Source organism: Chenopodium quinoa, unplaced genomic scaffold (assembly GCF_001683475.1).
Source record: "Chenopodium quinoa cultivar QQ74 unplaced genomic scaffold, ASM168347v1, whole genome shotgun sequence".
NCBI classification, from domain to species: Eukaryota; Viridiplantae; Streptophyta; class Magnoliopsida; order Caryophyllales; family Amaranthaceae; genus Chenopodium; species Chenopodium quinoa.
This window is the reverse complement of record NW_018745684.1, coordinates 8,336,008-8,355,692: the sequence shown is the minus strand read 5'-3', so window position 1 is coordinate 8,355,692 and position 19,685 is coordinate 8,336,008. Positions and strand designations below refer to the sequence as shown.

Genomic DNA, 19,685 nt, shown 5'->3' with positions numbered 1-19,685 from the left:
TTTTTTTTGAGATGTTGAAAGAAGATGAGCGATGAGAGTGTGAGTGATGAGAGTGTGAGTGTTTTTTTTAGGTCAAGGGCAATATTGTCAAATCAAGTGAATTTTGTGGGCTTTATGTGGAGATTTGCGGGCGATGTTTAACAAATCCCTTAATATATATCTGGATGATTTGGTATCTTCTTATACATATGCTTTTCATCATGACAAAGTACGGTGAAGGTATCTTTTAGATATGATGTATCTTTTTGTAGTTTTGTTTGTAAATAAATATCTATGTTATTATTAACTTGAAATTATATTTATTAAACTTAAATTATTTTCATAAAACTGAAAGTATTTTCACCAAACTAAAATAATTTTTTCCTGATTAGAAATTATTTTATTGATTCTATAATGTTTTCTTAAATAAGTTAAATAAGAGCAAGATTAGCGCAGTCTTGTCTTAAGACTTAAATCTGTTGCCACATCAATTATTAACTTAAATTTAATTTTTTTTTTTAATTTAAGACTCCTTAAGACTCAGCCAAATTTATCTTTTCATCCCTAAGACTCATTCTAGATTTCTTTAAAAAATTAATTATTATTTTTTTCTTTATTATATTATATTTTAAAATTAAAATTCACATTATGCAATATATATAGATGATGCATAAAAATAAATTATAATGGAATTACATGACATTAAAAGATTTTAAAATACATAAAAAATACATAAAAAAAACACATATTGCATTAAAATAGTTGTTATGTAAAGTAAAATTGACTAATGTAAAATTGATCCAAATTCAAATATCATTTCCCCCAAAACGACTCCACAAATGTTCAACCAAATCATGTTGCAATTGATGATGTCTTCTAGTGAGTCTTGTTGCAGCTGGATGCATATATACACTTTGTTTACAATTTTTTTTATGTAAATCAAATAATTAATGTTTTTAAAAAATAGAAAAGTTAATTAATTTTATATAATCAAAACACTGTGTTTTGATGTGTATATAGGTAAAAACAAAGTGTAGAAGTGTTAAGTTGAGTCTTAACTTAAGTCTTGAATTTTCAAGACTCCACTTGAGATTTTGTTAAGACCAAGCCACACAAATGCATACAAAAAATTAAGTCTTGTCTTAAGACCACAAAATCAAAAATTGATGATGTCACCTAGAGTCTTAAGACCTAGGGCTAATCTGGCTCTAACAATGCATTTTGTATGCGGCTAGGCACACAATCTGGCCGAACAAAGTAATGCCTATAAAACTGACCGAATAAACCCTGTAATCACTAGTAGAAAAAAAGAATTAGGCAACCCCCCTATGGCAACGGTTCATGAAAACCGTTGCCAACTTGCTGTGAGCGCCATTTTTTTAAAAAAAATTTGGTTTTATTTGGCAACGGTTAACCGTTGCCAATTGATAAAATTTAAAAAAAAATAAAATTAAAAGGGGTAGATTGGCAACGGTTAACCGTTGCCAATTTAAAAAAAAAATTCGGGTTTTTGAATACAAACAGCAAGCTGTGCAAACGTTCTTCTTCACCTCCAAAAACGCGCGCCTTCCTCTCCCCAAACCATTCCTCCATTGAATTGAAGCTTCCATTGAAGGGTTTTGTTCTTCTGCCTCCCTCAAGAACGCACTCCCCTGTTCTTCTGCTTTCACCCCTCAAGCACGCACGCACTCAGCTCTTCTCCTCTGCCTCCCTCCATATATAGCAGCTCCTCCATTATTGAAGTATGTAGCAGCTCCTCCATTGTTATAGCGCTCCTCATTGCTAGGTAAGTCATAATAGCGCTCCTCCATTGTTATGGTTTTTGAAGAATTGGTCTTTAAATTAGTTAATATTGACTATGCAAGTTGCTTGTAATTGCTAGGGTTTGTCAAGAATTGGTCTTTTGTGTTAGCATGAATTGGGTCTGTGATGTTGGAACTTGAATAGAGTTATTTATAGTTAGAAGTTCCTTGGTATTGAAAAGATGATATACCCTTGTATCTTATTACTATAATTTGACATATGTTTGTGATGATACCGTGTCTGTCAAACTGGCTTCGAATGAATTGAATGAAATTTTAGCAATGCACCAACTGCCCTCAACCTTGTTGCTGCTTTCATTGCTGAATTTCAGCCAAAGACATGGATAGAAAACAGTTGTTATTGTATTTAGTACAAGCTACATTTACCTATATTTCTAAATTGTTATGAGAACTTTATTTATCATCACTAATAAAGTTGAGAATTTTATTTTGTTTATAGGATAATTTAGTCCTTTTTATTTAAAAGAACAAAGTTGAGAGTTTAGGGTTTAGGGTTTAGGGTTTAGGGTTGAGAGTTTAGGGTATAGAGTTTAGGGTTTAGGGTTTAGGGTTTAGGGTTGAGAGTTTAGGGTTTAGGGTTTAGGGTTAAGGGTTAAGGGTTAAGGGTTTAGGGTTTAGGTTTTAGGGTTAAGGGTTTAGGGTTAAGGGTTTATGGTTTAGGGTTTAGGGTTAAGGGTTTAGGGTTTAGGGTTTGAATATACTTTTCTTTATGAGTTGCTTCTCACTATATATATGCGTGTTTCAGGCTAAGAAATGGGTGTCAAGGGCTTCTAGGGTAAGATCATCAGTTTGTAGAGTGGGCGGAAAACATCCTGGTATGGTATCTTACTCTGACTGTCCTTGTTCTTGCATTGCTCACTAATATCATTCTTATCTTTTCCCTTAATCTGGTTTTCTATTTGTGTTCTATATAGGTTACACTGAAAAAGATTATCAGGAATTTTTGGGCGAAGCATAGACCTTGGCATTGACCTTCTATTTGAGAGTGTTGAGCCTTTATAGGTACTCAGGTATATATATATATAACTTTATGTGCTTTAAATAAGTTCTTGGTTGCACAATTTTGTGGAGATGGTGTGTGATATAACTTTGGTGCATCTTCTATCATGATGTGTGATTAAACCATTGGTTTTTAATTGATTGCATGTATCATCATATGCCTAGATACCCGTTCAAGGCTTTCTCATTAGGAGAAAGTCTTGAATAGTCCCCGGTTGGGACTGTTCTTGAACGTTTACTCTCTTTTAGGTGGTGAATGTATGTCAGTTTTTTCGATTTTAAGGAACATCTTGGCTTAGCAATTCCTGGATCACCATGTTCTCTGGGTACATATGTGGGTAAGTAATTACCTACGTCGTGTACTTGGAGAACTGGGGGGAAATGCTGCCGGATTTTCCTTAAAATTGGAAATCTGATATACATTCACTAGTGAGAGTAAACGTTCAAGGATGGGTTAGGTTGGAGTGATAAGGACCCTTTGGAAGCATATATACATTTTTGTATCTATATGAATGTTATATGCATGTTGTGTGTTTGAATTTGATTTGTATATATAATAGATGTAGCAATTATACATTATTCGTAATATGTTGCCATGTTTAGAGACAATTTACTTAATGGAGAGGGATCGTGGATGGATGTATGGTAGACGTGATACATTGGAATTATTTAATGGGGTTCAAGAGTTCTGCGAGACGGCTTCATCTTATCAGCGCAGAATGGGTTTCGAGTACCTCTATTGTCCTTGTGTTGATTGTAATAATGTGAAGGTGGTCAATAGTGTTGATATCATTAGAGATCATGTAGTTTGTCGTGGGTTTAGGGTTAAATATCATGTGTGGATTTGGCATGGTGAAGAAGGAGAGTACAGTGGGGATGTTATTGGGTATGATGTGCATGATGATAGAAGCAATGATATCTGTGTGGACGAGGAATACAAGAATGATGAACATATTGATGATGATGGTGCTGAGGAGGGATTTGAGGATGATCATGTGGATGAGGTTGAGGATGAAGGTGTGGATGAGATGATGCGTGGTTTTGAAGGTGACGTGTTTGAGTCATTATCGGAGGCTTCTAAAAAGCCTTTGTATCATGGGTGCAAAAAATACTCCAAACTATCAGCCGTGCTAACTCTTTTTAACATTAAGTCGAAGCATGGGTGGACGAACAATAGTTTTACTTCCTTGTTGAGCGTGTTAAGTGAGATGTTGCCAAATGGAAATGAAATTCCTAAGTCTTACTATTACGCTAAGAAGCTCATGTGTCCATTTGGTTTGGAGTATAAGAAGATACATGCATGTCCTAATGATTGTATTCTTTACCGAAATGAATATGAAAAATTGGAGGAGTGTCCAAGATGCAAGAAGTCGTGCTACAAGCGTAAGAGTTGCAATGCTGGTACGAAGGGACCTCCTGCTAAGGTGTTGTGGTATCTTCCCATAATTCCTTGGTTTAAGCGTTTGTTCTCTTTACCAAAAGACGCTAAAAACTTGAGGTGGCATGCAGAGGGAAGAAAGAAAAACAGAATGCTGAAGCACCCAGCCGACTCCCCGCAATGGAAGAACCTTGATATGAAGTTTGGGGAATTTGGTGATGAAGTCAGAAATTTAAGGCTTGGTTTGTGCACGGACGGGATGAATCCATTTGGCACTCTTAGTACCCAGCACAACACATGGCCGGTACTTTTAGTGATCTACAATTTGCCTCCTTGGTTGTGCATGAAACGGAAATATGTAATGCTTTCACTCTTGATATCGGGGCCAAAGCAACTTGGAAACGACATTGATGTGTATCTTGCGCCATTGGTTGATGACTTGAGAAAGATGTGGGACGAAGGGGTTTCCGTGTTTGATGCTCATAAGAATGAGATGTTCACATTGCGTGCAACTCTTATGTGGACCGTTAATTTTTTTCCTGCATATGGCAACTTGTCTGGGTATAAGAATAAAGGGAAAAAGTCATGTCCCATTTGTATTGATGATACGCCAAGCAGACGCCTTGATCATTCTTTCAAACAGGTGTATTTGAGGACAAGAAGGTTGCTCAGGCGCGATCACCCGTACCGTCGGCAGAAAAAGGCTTTCTATGGGACGGTGGAGGAGGGGACTGCTCCTAGGCCACTAACTGGTGAGGAGGTTTACGCTCGGGTCAAGGGTGTACGAACAGTATTTGGGAAATCTGAAAAGGCGGCGGAATCAGTTGCTCTCTTTAAAAAAGAATCAATCTTTTGGTTGCTCCCGTACTGGAAAGAACATGACGTTAGGCACTGTCTTGATGTAATGCATATAGAGAAGAATGTGTGTGACGCTCTTGTGGGAACGCTGATGAATATTCAAAACAAGACAAAGGACGGAAAGGGTGCACGTTTAGATTTGGAAAAGATGGGGGTGCGTCCAGAATTGTGGGTTCAGCAAAGGGTTAGTAAGGGAAAGGAACAGGAAAAGGAAAAAGAAATGGGTTCGAAAAAGGGAAAGGGGAAGAGCAAGGGAAAGGTCGCGGATGCGTCGAAGAAGAAAAATGAGGGAAAAGCCAAAGAGGGGAAGGCCTATTTACCTCCGGCTTGCTACACATTGTCAAGGGTAGAAAAACGGAGGTTTTGTGAATGTCTGTATGGCATTAAGGTTCCATCAGGGTACGCATCTAACATGAAAAGATTTGTATCCTTAAATGGAGAATTGAAGCTGACAAGTATGAAATCCCATGATTGTCATGTTCTGATGCAAGTTTTTCTACCAATTGCAATACGTGGTATTTTTCCAAAGCACGTGAGGGAAGCTATTACAAGCCTCTGTTCGTTTTTCAATACAATATGTAGCAAAGTGCTTGATCCTTGTACCCTTGATGCTTTACAGGCGAATGTGGTTGTTACTTTGTGCAAATTTGAGATGTACTTCCCGCCCTCGTTTTTCGACATAATGGTGCATTTGATTCTTCATTTGGTGCGTGAGATTAAGTTGTGCGGTCCAGTGTTCTTGAGGTGGTGCTATCCTTTTGAAAGACACATGGGTACATTGCAAGATAAAGTTAGGAATCGGGCTCACCCGGAAGGAAGTATGATTCAAGGGACCGTGGCCGAGGAGATTGGTAATTTTGTGGCCGACTATGTAGCCGTTGCTGAACCTATTGGTATTCCTACTTCTCGACATGAAGGGAGACTTGATGGTCATGGCACAATCGGGTCGAAACGAATGTCACCTGATCGAGAGAAGTTCTTACAAGCACACCTATATGTGTTGCACCATGTTGCAGATGTTCACCCATATTTAGACGAGCACATGGCTAGTTTGCGTGATGAGTTTCCGTCGAAAGGTGAAAGGGCACTGATGCAGTTGCACAATAAAAAGTTTGTGAGTTGGTTTCGTGATCGAGTGATGGGTGGAATGGATGAGAGTGTCACAGCTACAGTAAGGTGGCTTGCTTATGGTCCTAGGGATGATGTTCGCTCATTTGAGGGATATGACATAAATGGGTACACATTTTGGACTGAGCGTCAAGATTTGAAATCGTCCTCGACCCAAAACAGTGGTGTAACGGTTGTGGAATCGTCAAGGGAGTTTGCAAGTGCTAAGGATAAATCACCCGTTGATGCAGAGTTGACATACTACGGTCGAATTCAAGAAATATGGGAGCTTGATTATTATGACTTCACGATTGCTCTTTTCCGGTGTAAGTGGGTTGATAATATCAGGCGTAACGTCAAATTTGATGACTTTACTCTTGTAGATCTTGGCAACCTGAATGATAGTGTGGAACCATTCATCCTTGCATCTCAAGCTAAGCAGGTGTTTTACGTATCTGACCCTGCCGACTCAAAATGGTCTATTGTGCTAGCCGGCAAAAGAAGAATCCTTGGCGTTGGAGATGTCGAGGATGAGGAAGAATATGATGCCTTTGATGACTCAGCACCTTTCACCGTTCCTAGACCTGCTGTGCCAAATGAGATAGACGACCAAGCCAATTACATGAGATCCGACCACGATGAAGGAATATTAGATTGAGGTACTGTATATTTTCTGTTAGTTTGAATTGCAGGCGTAGAAAGAATAAAAAAATCACATTTTAGGTGAAAATGAATGAAATTGTTGAATTACTTGCCCATTTTTCTTATATTCTTTTAAATGAATAAAGTAACATGCATCACCATTTTCAGAGTTTATTTGTATTATAATTCAGCAATTTATATATGATTATAAGTTTACCTTACAATTCAGCAGCTAATAACGTGTTATGTTTGTAATGACAGGTTTTAACATCTAATGGCGGACGATCGATTCAGTGTTCGAGTTGAGGATGTTGAATCTAACTCAGATGATTCATCTAATGATGGGGACCAGCCGTATGATGTGAACAAGGAAACTGATTTGGGTGAGCCAGAAGATCAGGCGCAAGATGTATTGGAGAGAATGATAGATGACGTTGAAATTGCAGCTGAGCAAGCGCCTCCAATCGATAATGCCATTGTGGAGCCATTTCGTGAGGATCAAAGTGGAGCGGGGGTGCAGGCACCAGCGAAGAAAAAGCAGAGGGGTCCGAAGACATCTTTCAAGAAACCTGTCGGTCCTATGGTGTTGGAGTATGACAGGGTAGGGCAACCCTCAGGTAAATGGCGTCGTCAGTATGCTGGTCAAGTTGGGATTTGTGCACGCAAAATCCCCATTACGCTTCGTATGAGCGACGTACCTACAGGCTTGATTGACACGTTTTGGAATGATACCAGGGTAAGTTTGATTTGATGTGATTATTTATAAACAATTTCAATTTATTGTTATGTTATGGGAAAACCAATAATGTTTGTTATTTGTGCTTGCAAAGTCTATTTAACATTCCAAATGAGTACGCCAAGCGAAGGGTGTTTGAATCCTTACTTGCGGCAAGATTCAGAAGCTTCAAGTGTAACTTAGTTCGTCGGTTTATCACAAAGAAACTTGTAAGGAAACCAAAGAACAAGAAAGGAGGTGGCAGTGATGATGATGTCATCGATGAAGAGAAACTCCCTTGGAAAATATGGCCTAGCATATCGAAGGATGATTGGGAGGCTTTCGTTCATCAAAAATGTAAAAAAGAAGAAATTGTAAGTTTAAAGAACTCTGATGAAAATTGTGTTGTAATTTATCGTCTTTTTTATTAGTAATGAAACTAACATATATATCTTTTTATGTAGGAAATGAGGGAGCAGAATTCCAGGAATGCATTGCAAAAGAAATACCACCATCATATGGGAGCAATGACGTATGATGAATGGAGGGATACGTGGGTGAGTGAAGGAGTATACCCCACTGCGCTTCTAGGGTCCTCCACAGCGTCGTCTGACTCCACGACCAGTACTTTGGCGAGTCGTGCTGGGGATTTCTTTTGCTCTATGCATTCGTGGGACAAGAAGACCGGAAAATGGTCCATCAAGGCTCCGGAAACCAAAGAAATGACAGATAAGCTAGTAAGAAACTATGAACTAGTGAACTAGATTATCAATTTTCATGTATATCACTTTATATAAACACTGACTTCATGTTGCCATTTTGTTTTTGCTACAGCTTGAGTACACCGGAGAGCTTGTTGAAGGCAAGATCGTCCCGACGGTAGAGAATGACCCCTTCACCTTGGCTATGGGAAAGCCCTACCATCCGGGACGGGTATTAGTTGCTGGGGGAAGCTTTCTAGGATGGGAGAAGGTAATGGGTCCCGAATATACCAAATCTGGAAGATCCCGAGCAAGTGTGAACTCGCCACAGAACTTCGATGCCACAGTGGCATCAATTAAAGAACAAGTGCGCAATGAGATGCGCGAAGAGTTCAATGCATGGGCAAAGCAAATGAATTTGCCGACCTTGCCCTTTTCCTAGACAACACCGCCGGCCGACGCAAGTAGCCACCCACGAAGAGAAGGAGAACAAGAGGTAAATGATTAGAATTCAACTCTATAAGTTTTGATATGTTGAGTTACGTGGGTACGGTTCTAATTAATGTTTCACTATCAATACACTATTGCAGATTGATACTCCTTCACATGCGAACTCAAGGGGGCTTGATACTCCGACACCTCATCACTTTCCTATTCTACAGGTGATTTTGTGCTTACTTGTTTGGATAATGATATTTGTTTTTGGATTGTGTTGTGAAATGGTTAAGTTGGCTGTGAAATGGTCAAGTTCGCTGTGTTGTGTTGTCAGTATGCTTTGTTGATGTCATGTGTTGTTGTTGTTTGATCTTCCTTCTCATTCTCCTCATTCTCCTCTTCCTTCTCCTTCTCCTCATTCTCCTCCTTCTCCTCCTCCTTCTCTTTCTCCTTCTCCTTCTCCTTCTTCTTCTCCTCCTCCTTCTCCTCCTTCTCTTTCTCCTTCTCCTTCTCCTTCTTCTTCTCCTCCTCCTCCTCCTTCTCATTCTTCTCCTTCTCCTTCTCTTTCTCCTTCTCCTTCTCCTCCTCCTCCTTCTCTTTCTTCTCCTTCTCTTTTTCCTTCTCCTTCTCCTTCTCTTTCTCATTGGGAAGCGGAGAAGGTAGGAGAGGCTGCCGGAGGGGCTGCAGCAGCTATGCAGCGCTGTGCAGGCTCGCAGCAGCTGTGCAGCCTGCAGCTGCTGCCCTTCGCGCTCGGGTTTTTTTTTTTTTTTTTTTTTGCACTCGTTTTGGTTTTTTTTTTTTTTTTTTTTTTTTTAACTAGCACCTAAGATACTTAGTGATGAATATGTAATGCTTGAAACAACCTTAAAAAAGCAATTTCACAAGTGTGAGGTTCATTTACAGTATTTACGGCTCGAAATGGCCTAAATGAGTTCTAACTTGCCCATTTTCCGTGATTTTAGCTCAATGCTTGATTTAAGTCCTATATTACACCTAAGATACTTAGTTATGAATATTTATGGCTTGAAACGACCTTAAAAAAGCAATTTCACAAGTGTGAGGTTCATTTACAGTATTTACGGCTCGAAATGGCCTAAATGAGTTCTAACTTGCCCATTTTCCGTGATTTTAGCTCAATGCTTGATTTAAGTCCTATATTACACCTAAGATACTTAGTTATGAATATTTATGGCTTGAAACGACCTTAAAAAAGCAATTTCACAAGTTTAAGGTTCATTTACAGTATTTACAGCTCGAAATGGCCTAAATGAGTTCTAACTTGCCCATTTTCCGTGATTTTACTCCTATATTACACCTAAGATACTTAGTTATGAATATGTAAATGAAGTATCTTCGTAATTGGTGCAGGAAGAGACCCGTTGTGAAATTCTTCACCCGGGCGAATCATATGATGGACCTTTGCATGTTGTTGCCTATGGTAGTGCACAACCGGCCGAACAAGGTACGGTCCATCTTCGACCTCTTCTGCCTGAGCATTATTCTGTTGGGATCCATTCTGTGGTTCCCGGGTCCAAGGACCTTTTAATACCTGTGCCCGTGGAGGAGGATGAGTTCACTACACTCTGGGCAGCAAAAGGTAGTTTTGTGCAATGGCCATCTGCTTGGATACGGTTGATGAACCAGGTAATTAAGATTTAGATTTCACGCTTTAATCCTTTCTTCCTAAGTGTTGGATGGAAATCTTTTCTAACCATTTGTGTGATCATACTTATTAGCCATCGAGGAAAAGCCAAACGCCAAAGAAGAGGATGGAGGGGCCAAAGAACAGAAGTGAACATGGCTCGGTGAGTGGAAAGGCGTCGTTGAAGAGCCCTTCACGAGGCTCAGCTACGCAAGCTACTCCATTAGTTGAAGACACAGTGCTTCAATCGCTATCTCAAGAGTTAGCTTATTTGCACAACCGTGTTTGCGTGTTGCCTAATGACAGCCCCATCCAAATTCAACTTCCTAAGGAAATGTTCCACTACGATGATGATGCAACGGCATGGCTATTCAAAGAAGATGTGAAGGAATTTCTAAGTGGTGCAATGCTTAACATTTCCCTCATTCAAATATCCATGAGGTAATTCAACTGGTACTCAATTTATGTTATTCAGTTCAGTGGTGTTTGTCGTTTGGTTTTCGATTAACATTGTGTTATCATGCATGCAGAGCACTCCAGGAGCAAATATGGGAGCTTGAATCTCCTTGTCAAGTTGGGTGGTTGTGCCCTGAGCAGATGTCCACTGCTAGAATCTTAGGCAACTCAGCTGACGTGTTGTACTATGCTGAAAGGGGTATCAGGAAATCAGTGAGTGCAGGAGACAAGTTTATATTCGTCCCATACTATGAGGAGTACGTCTGATTATGCTAGTCAAGTTTATTTGTTTTCCCAGTTTATTTGTTGTAAAAGGCTAACTATTGATTTGTTTGTCTCGTGTGTAGTTATCATTGGACCCTACTTGTGATTTGTGTTTCCAGTAACACAATCTTCTACTTTAATTCTGCTCGATTACCTCAAGTAAGAAAGCGCCTCGTGAGGTCCATACTGCAAAAGTAAGCATCCAGTTTGTTTCACTTCTTGTTATTCATTTTCATATCTGAACTCATATGCATTGATTATAAACGTCAAATTTGAACTTATTACTTTGATTTTTTGTAGTACCATGAAGAAGATAAATCCTCGATCTCCTCGAGTTCCTACATGGAAAGCACCCAAGGTAATTCACCCATGATGTTGTGATTTTATTACTTTACAATGCTTAAGATGTTGCTTATTTGCTATGCATTTTGATTCATATGCTTTGTTCCTCATGCTAGTGCCCACAACAGGAAAACGGAGTTGACTGTGGCCTATACGTGATGAGATTCATGTATGACATAGTGATGAGTCATTGTACAGACACACGTCAGCTTGAAGAGGTATGCCATTTTGGTTGAAATTGCGTCCCAAAACCTCTTATTTGCTCTTTTCTTGTAATCTCAAGCATTAGTCACCTATAACTAAGTGATAATGACATGTTTTAACTAGTTATGAGTTCAATAGACATGAATTGTAGAAAATAGGCATCCTAGTAGCCAAAATGACCTTACTTGAGCCATTATGGTTGAAATTGCGTCCCAAAACCTCTTACTTGCTCTTTTCTTGTAATCTGAAGCATTAGTCACCTATAACTAAGTGATAATGACATGTTTTAACTAGTTATGAGTTCAATAGACATGAATTGTAGAAAATAGGCATCCTAGTAGCCAAAATGGCCTTACTTGAGCCATTTTGGTTGAAATTGCGTCCCAAAACCACTTACTTGCTCTTTTCTTGTAATATCAAGCATTAGTCACCTATAATTAAGTGATAATGACATTTTTTAACTAGTTATGAGTTCAATTGACAAAAAATATAGAAAATAGGCAACCTAGTAGCCAAAATGGTCTTACTTGAGCCATTTTGGTTGAAATTGCGTCCCAAAACCACTTACTTGCTCTTTTCTTGTAATCTCAAGCATTAGTCACCTATAAATAAGTGATAATGACATGTTTTAACTAGTTATGAGTTCAATAGACAAAAAATATAGAAAATAGGCATCCTAGTAGCCAAAATGGCCTTACTTGAGCCATTTTGGTTGAAATTGCGTCCCAAAACCACTTACTTGCTCTTTTATTGTAATCTCAAGCATTAGTAACCTATAACTAAGTGATAATGACATGTTTTAACTAGTTATGAGTTCAATAGACAAGAAATATAGAAAATAGGCATCCTATTAGCCAAAATGGCCTTACTTGAGCCATTTTGGTTGAAATTGCTTCCCAAAACCTCTTACTTGCTCTTTTCTTGTAATATAAAGCATTATTCAACTATAACTAAGTGATAATGACATGTTTTAACTAGTTATGAGTTCAATAGACATGAATTGTAGAAAATACGCATCCTAGTAGCCAAAATGGCCTTACTTGAGCCATTTTGGTTGAAATTGCGTCCCAAAACCACTTACTTGCTCTTTTCTTGTAATATCAAGAATTAGTCACCTATAAATAAGTGATAATGACATGTTTTAGCTACTTATGAGTTCAATAGACAAGAAATATAGAAAATAGGCATCCTAGTAGCCAAAATGGCCTTACTTGAGCCATTTTGGTTGAAATTGCGTCCCAAAACCTCTTACTTGCTCTTTTCTTGTAATCTCAAGCATTAGTCACCTATAACTAAGTGATAATGACATTTTTTAACTAGTTATGAGTTCAATAGACAAGAAATATAGAAAATACGCATCCTAGTAGCCAAAATGGCCTTACTTGAGCCATTTTGGTTAAAATTGCGTCCCAAAACCTCTTACTTGCTCTTTTCTTGTAATCTCAAGCATTAGTAAACTATAACTAAGTGATAATGACATGTTTTAACTAGTTATGAGTTCAACAGACATGAAATATAGAAAATAGGCATCCTAGTAGCCAAAATGGCCTTACTTAAGCCATTTTGGTTGAAATTGCGTCCCAAAACCTCTTACTTGCTCTTTTCTTGTAATCTCAAGCATTAGTCACCTATAACTATGTGATAATGACATTTTTTAACTAGTTATGAGTTCAATAAACATGAATTGTAGAAAATAGGCATCCTAGTAGCCAAAATGGCCTTACTTGAGGCATTTTGGTTGAAATTGCGTCCCAAAACCTCTTACTTGCTCTTTTCTTGTAATATCAAGAATTAGTCACCTATAACTAAGTGATGATGACATGTTTTAACTAGTTATGAGTTCAATAGACATGAATTGTAGAAAATAGGCATCCTAGTAGCCAAAATGGCCTTACTTGAGCCATTTTGGTTGAAATTGCGTCCCAAAACCTCTTACTTGCTCTTTTCTTGTAATCTCAAGCATTATTCACCTATAACTAAGTGATAATGACATGTTTTAACTAGTTATGAGTTCAATAGACAAGAAATATAGAAAATATGCATCCTAGTAGCCAAAATGGCCTTACTTAAGCCATTTTGGTTGAAATTGCGTCCCAAAACCTCTTACTTGCTCTTTTCTTGTAATCTCAAGCATTAGTCACCTATATATTAGTGATAATGACATGTTTTAACTAGTTATGAGTTCAATAGACAAGAAATATAGAAAATAGGCATCCTAGTAGCCAAAATGGCCTTACTTGAGCCATTTTGGTTGAAATTGCGTCCCAAAATCACTTACTTGCTCTTTTCTTGTAATCTCAAGTATTAGTCACCTATAACTAAGTGATAATGACATGTTTTAACTAGTTATGAGTTCAATAGACAAGAAATATAGAAAATAGGCATCCTAGTAGCCAAAATGGCCTTACTTGAGCCATTTTGGTTGAAATTGCGTCCCAAAACCTCTTACTTGCTCTTTTCTTGTAATCTCAAGCATTAGTCACCTATAACTAAGTGATAATGACATGTTTTAACTAGTTATGAGTTCAATAGACATGAAATATAGAAAATAGGCATCCTAGTAGCCAAAATGGCCTTACTTGAGCCATTTTGGTTGAAATTGCATCCCAAAACCTCTTACTTGCTCTTTTCTTGTAATCTCAAGCATTAGTCACCTATAACTAACCCCAATTATTATTATTTCACTTCTACTAACTCACGTTTTGTGTATTCTAAGTTTTGCAAGGGGCAAACGGGACTTCCATACACAAGCGAGGAACTCCATGTAATTCGGGAGATGTTGGCGACCTACATCACATTTAATTTGTAAATATCGTCATACATTTTTGTAGTATATCATCTCTTCATCAATCCTAGGCTTAGCGTATTAATTATGTACTATACATGAAACATTTTTCTAATTTATATCATCTCTTGCGATTGTTATTATTAATTATTTATGTTTTGTTATTAATGTTACTAATTATTGCTACTATTATCATATATAATAATAATAATAATAATAATAATAATAATAATAATTATTATTATTATTATTATTATTACTATTATAATATTAATAATAATTATTATTATTAATATAATAATAATAATAATTATTATTATTAATATAATTATTAATATTGCAGCAAAAAAAACAAAAAAAGGTGAATATTAGTGCAGCAAAAAAAAAACAATACAGGTCATTGGCAACGGTTAACCGTTGCCAATGTTTTAAAAAAAAAAAAGGCGCGCCATTGGCAACGGTTAATCGTTGCCAATTGCTTGAGTTGGCAACGGTTTTGAACCGTTGCCAATTTTTTTGGGATTTGGCAACCCTCAAATATTCAACGGTTCAAAACCGTTGCCTTTGGGGGGGTTTGAACCGTTGCCAATTTGCTGGTTTCGTGTAGTGAATACTAACTGATCGAGTAACCTCTAATACTGACTAAGTAACCCCTATCTATAACACTGATTGAGTAACCGCTATATATAACACTAACCAAGTAAACCCTATAGCATTAACGAAGTAACTCTTGTAATAGTTGATGACACGGTTTAGCCAGTTACATATAAAAGTTTGTGATTAAATATATTATAAATGGATCTTATTTTGCAGAACTTTTCAAAACAATTTGATGATGGAAATAGAATAGAGTTATAAGATATTTATTAAAAGTTATGATTAATTTTGTATATATGAAATATTAGAATTCTATCGATAATAAAACTCTATACAATAATTTTATCTTAAAAATATCAATCTAAAAATCACTTATTTAGCATCATATGTGTCATAATAATATCTATTTTTTGCTTACGTGGCGCAACACTTGGGGAAAAATTGGAATGCCAAGTGTCTCTGTTTCGTGATCTAGCTGTGAGACTGACTTTATATATTAGTGACTAGTTTTGTGCCCGAACGATGCCCCGATGGTTGATAAAATTTTAAGATAACATTTTTACTTGAATGTTAAATATGGTCAAATAATTTTTTCTAATAATGTAGGATATTTAGCCATACTTTTTAAGTTTTGTTTTTAAATAGATATCTATGTTATTATTGACTTGAAATTATTTTTATTAAACTTAAATTATTCTCACTGAACTGAAAGTATTTTTACCAGACTAAAATTATTTTAATTGATTAAACTTTGTTTTACTGATTCATTAATATGTTTTTTAAATAAGTTAAATAACAATACACTTTGTATGCGGCTAACCTCACCATCTGGCCAGACAAAGTAACTCCTATAAAAATGACTGAGTAACCCGTGTAATACTAACTAAGTAACCTTTAACATTGATTATGTAACCTCTATGTATAACACTGATTGAGTAACCACTATAGCACTGACCAAGTAACCCCTATAGCACTAACGAAAAACTCTTGCAATAGTTGGTGACACGGTTTGGCTAGCTACGTATAAAAGTTTGTGATTAAAGATACTACTCCCTCCGTTAAATATTATCTGCAACCAAACTGAAGTTTACAGTTGCCAATGCAAAAGTTAAAGGGCATTGATTAGAGGAATTGTTTAATAGTAATTATACACAAACAGGAGAGAGAAAGTAGGACCCCCACTTGTAAATTCTGGGGGGAAATCTGCAAGTGGAGGAAAAGTAGTTTGCCTCCCATATTTTCACCGAAAATTTCACCAAATTTTGAAATTCATTAAATTGGAAATTTCAGCCAAATTTCAAGCTTAGAATATTCCTCTTATAAGAGGCATTAAGAGCTTCCAGACACCATTTATGAGGGGTATAAAACCAGCCTCCATAAGTGGCAGAGCATTTAATTTTTACATCCAATTGTTTGTCACAAAAACTGACATTGTTTAAACACAAATATGAGCACTTCCTAATCTGATATCTTCACAAAAAAATCCCCTGAACTACAATTAGTGCTGCACATCTTCCACCATAATTAGCATTCAACCTCCACTGACTTCATATCCACATAGGGTAGCTTCTTCTTCCAAAAAAAATCAACAGCCAACCCTTTTCATCTTCTTAGATCTGAACACACACATACATAAAAGAAAACATGGGAGATTTTTATGAAGAGTTGTTTTTAGATGTGGACCAACTGTTATCAGTGGAAGCAATGGCAGAAATGTATTATGATGAACAAGAAGAATTGCAAGATGAGGATATTGAGCAATATGAATCAGAAAATGAAAACCAGCAAGAAGAACAACAACAAACAGACAGTGGGACCAGGGCACAGAACACAGTCAGGGAAACCAGCACATGCAACAAGAGGCAGAGCAAGGGACTCAAGCTGCTAGTAGAAAACAGCTAACTTTGCAAAAGAAAAGAGAGATTGTTGATGCAATGCTGGTTACAATGCAAGATGGCATGTTAACTAAGGGACACATGAAACATTTATCAATCCAATTTAGAGTTCACAAGTCAACAACCAGTAGAGTTTTCACTGACATTAAAAAGCAAATGACACAGGGGAATATGATAGATGTCAGGACTAAAAAGTATGGGAGAACTGGTCCAAAGCCAAGGGAATTTTCAAACGAATTCCTACAGTCAGTTCCTCTGTATCTGAGGCAAACTGAGAGAAGTTATAAAGCTACCCTGAATATTTCACATGTAACTCTTCACAATTTGAAGAAAAAGGGGAGGCTCAGGACACATACATGCAGCAACAAACCTGCTCTCACAGCAGATCACAAAGTGGCTAGACTCAAATGGGTACTGTCACACATTAACCCTGTCACAGCAGAAGGGGACCCCACTTTTGTTGCAATGGATCAAGTCATACACATAGATGAAAAGTGGTTTTACCTCAATCCTGACAAGAGAAGATTTTATCTCCTTCCAGGTGAGGAAGACCCTTATATGGCACAACAGTCAAGGAGATTCAAGCTAAAGGCAATGTTTATGGCCTTAATAGGGAAGCCACTGTATGACACAAGTGGGGGACTCATACATGATGGGAAGTATGCCATATTCCCATTCACAGTCAAAGAGTTAGCAAAGAAATCAAGCAAAAACTGAGCAGCAGGCACATTAGTAACCAAGGCACTCTAAAATGTCAACAGAGATGTTATAAGGGACATGCTATTAACAAAAGTCATTCCAGCAATTAAGTCAAAATGGCTAGAAAGTCTATCCAAAAATGTCATCATTCAATGGGACAATGCAAGGCCTCACTAGGTTCCTAAAGATGCAGAGTTCATTGCAGCAACCACATCAAATGGGTTCAACATTCAACTGGTCTTCCAACCAGCACAGTAACCTGATCTAAATGTGTTGGATCTAGGGCTATTTAGGTCAATGCAGTCCTTGCAATATCAATCCTATCCTAAGGACCTTGATGAGCTAGTTGATAAAGTGCTTGAGTGTTATAACACATTCAAGCCCCAAGTGAACAAGTACATTTGGGTGACTTTGCAAAGATGCATGATTAAAATTCTTAAGGCACAAGGTGGTAACAAGTACAAAATACCACACATGAACAAAAAAAACTTGAAAATCTGGGAATTCTACCAGATCAAGTGCAAGTGAGGAAGGAAGTTGGGTTGGATGCTGTGGAATATCTAAACAGCATGTTTAGGCCAGCCAGTCAAGGTACTCAAGGTGTACTAGAAGACATGGAGGTTGATGCAGACTAGGGGACTCAAAAAAACCACTGAAATTAGGGAAAGTGAACAACACTGACTGCCACACATAACCATCTAGCTTTTTCTGTTTTTCTTTTTAGGGTTGTTTAAGTTTATGTGCAAGAATAGGTGGTTAGGTGTATTTTGTTGATATTAGTATCATGCAAGCATGAAAGGCAGTCAGATGAAAGTATTTTTGTACCCCCTATAATTGAATGAACATGACAATGACTTTTGATGTGTGGGTAAGTGATCCATCAATAGAGTTTTCACATTGTTGAATACAACACTTCAAAGTAGAGGTACCTCAAACAAGAAACAATCTCAACCAGGAAATTGTGTGAGCAAAACTCTACTGTGAAGTGACATTCAATGGAGTCCTTTCATCATTTGGATTACAAATAAGCACCCAATTTTTAAGAAAACTTAGATAGGGGACTCACAACTTGAGTGCATCATAAGAAGACCAATTGGGACTCCTCTTTCAAAACACATATAGGGACTGAAAATGTAGCCCTTGCAAACCATATTACATACTAGCCTCATCATTCATCAATCAAATTCCCCTTATAAAATACCATTTCCAACATGATAAACAACAACTATTCAACCAACACCAATTCTCAACAGCAACCCACAATAAACCAATCAAGTCAGATGCTAACATAGTATACACAACCAAGCAAAAGACAGCATAACCAATCTCCAACCAACACCAGTTCTCAATAGCAACCCACAATAAACCAAGCAACTCAGATATGATCATAGTATACTCAACCTAGCAAAAAGACAGCATACTCAATCTTCAACCAACACCAATTATCAATAGCAAACCATAATAAACCAAGCAAATGAGATATGAACATAGTATACCCAAGGCACCAAAATACACCACAATCAATCTTTAACCAACACCAATTATCAACAGCAAACCACAATAAACCAAGCAAATGAGGTATGAACATAGTATACCCAAGGCACCAAAATACACCACAATCAATCTTCAACCAACACCAATTATCAACAGCAACCCACAATAAACCAACCAACTGAGATATGAACATAGTATACACAACCCAGCAAAATACACCAAAATCCAACAGTAAGGAATACATAATAACAATAGGGGCCAAAATTAATTCCAAAAAAAATGGTGAATACCACAGATCCAACAACCAACCAAACAACATCATCAACCACCAGTAGCCAACAATTAAAAAATTCACCATCAAAAATCAAGGCAACGAACACAATCATGAACACATATCCAACATACCAGCATGTATAATGACAGAAAAAGGGACTCAATTAACAAATTAAAGATGATAGGGTTAGGGTTAGGAGTCGTAACGCAAGTTGTCATTTGGAGGGTTGAACCTTAGGGTTCATCCGGCTCGCTTCATCAGCCTCAACTGGAAGGACACCAACAGTAACCTTAGGTGGAGGAGTAGCAGAAGTCGCCGCCATGTCCGGCTCATCGTCAGAGGACAAAATCACCCAGTCCTCGTCAGGTATGCCACAGATCCGCCTCAAGGCCACCC

General features: G+C 37.5%; 1 protein-coding gene and 1 long non-coding RNA gene across 2 annotated transcripts; both read left to right on the top strand.

Moving 5' to 3' along the window:
- Positions 1-11,138: 11,138 nt before the first annotated feature.
- LOC110717400 lies at positions 11,139-11,559 on the top strand. The gene is made up of 3 exons (XR_002510750.1): positions 11,139-11,193; positions 11,300-11,357; positions 11,458-11,559. It is a non-coding gene; the product is annotated as an uncharacterized LOC110717400 (long non-coding RNA).
- A 5,314-nt stretch (positions 11,560-16,873) lies between these two features.
- Positions 16,874-17,539, top strand: LOC110718030. Its single transcript, XM_021896832.1, has one exon. It carries the CDS (start codon positions 16,874-16,876, stop codon positions 17,537-17,539), a length of 666 nt encoding a protein of 221 aa, XP_021752524.1.
- The last annotated feature ends 2,146 nt before the right edge of the window (positions 17,540-19,685 follow it).

Bases quoted from the DNA above. Each gene is read 5' to 3' on its own strand.
- LOC110718030 (XM_021896832.1), top strand. From the start codon at position 16,874: ATGCAAGATGGCATGTTAACTAAGGGACACATGAAACATTTATCAATC.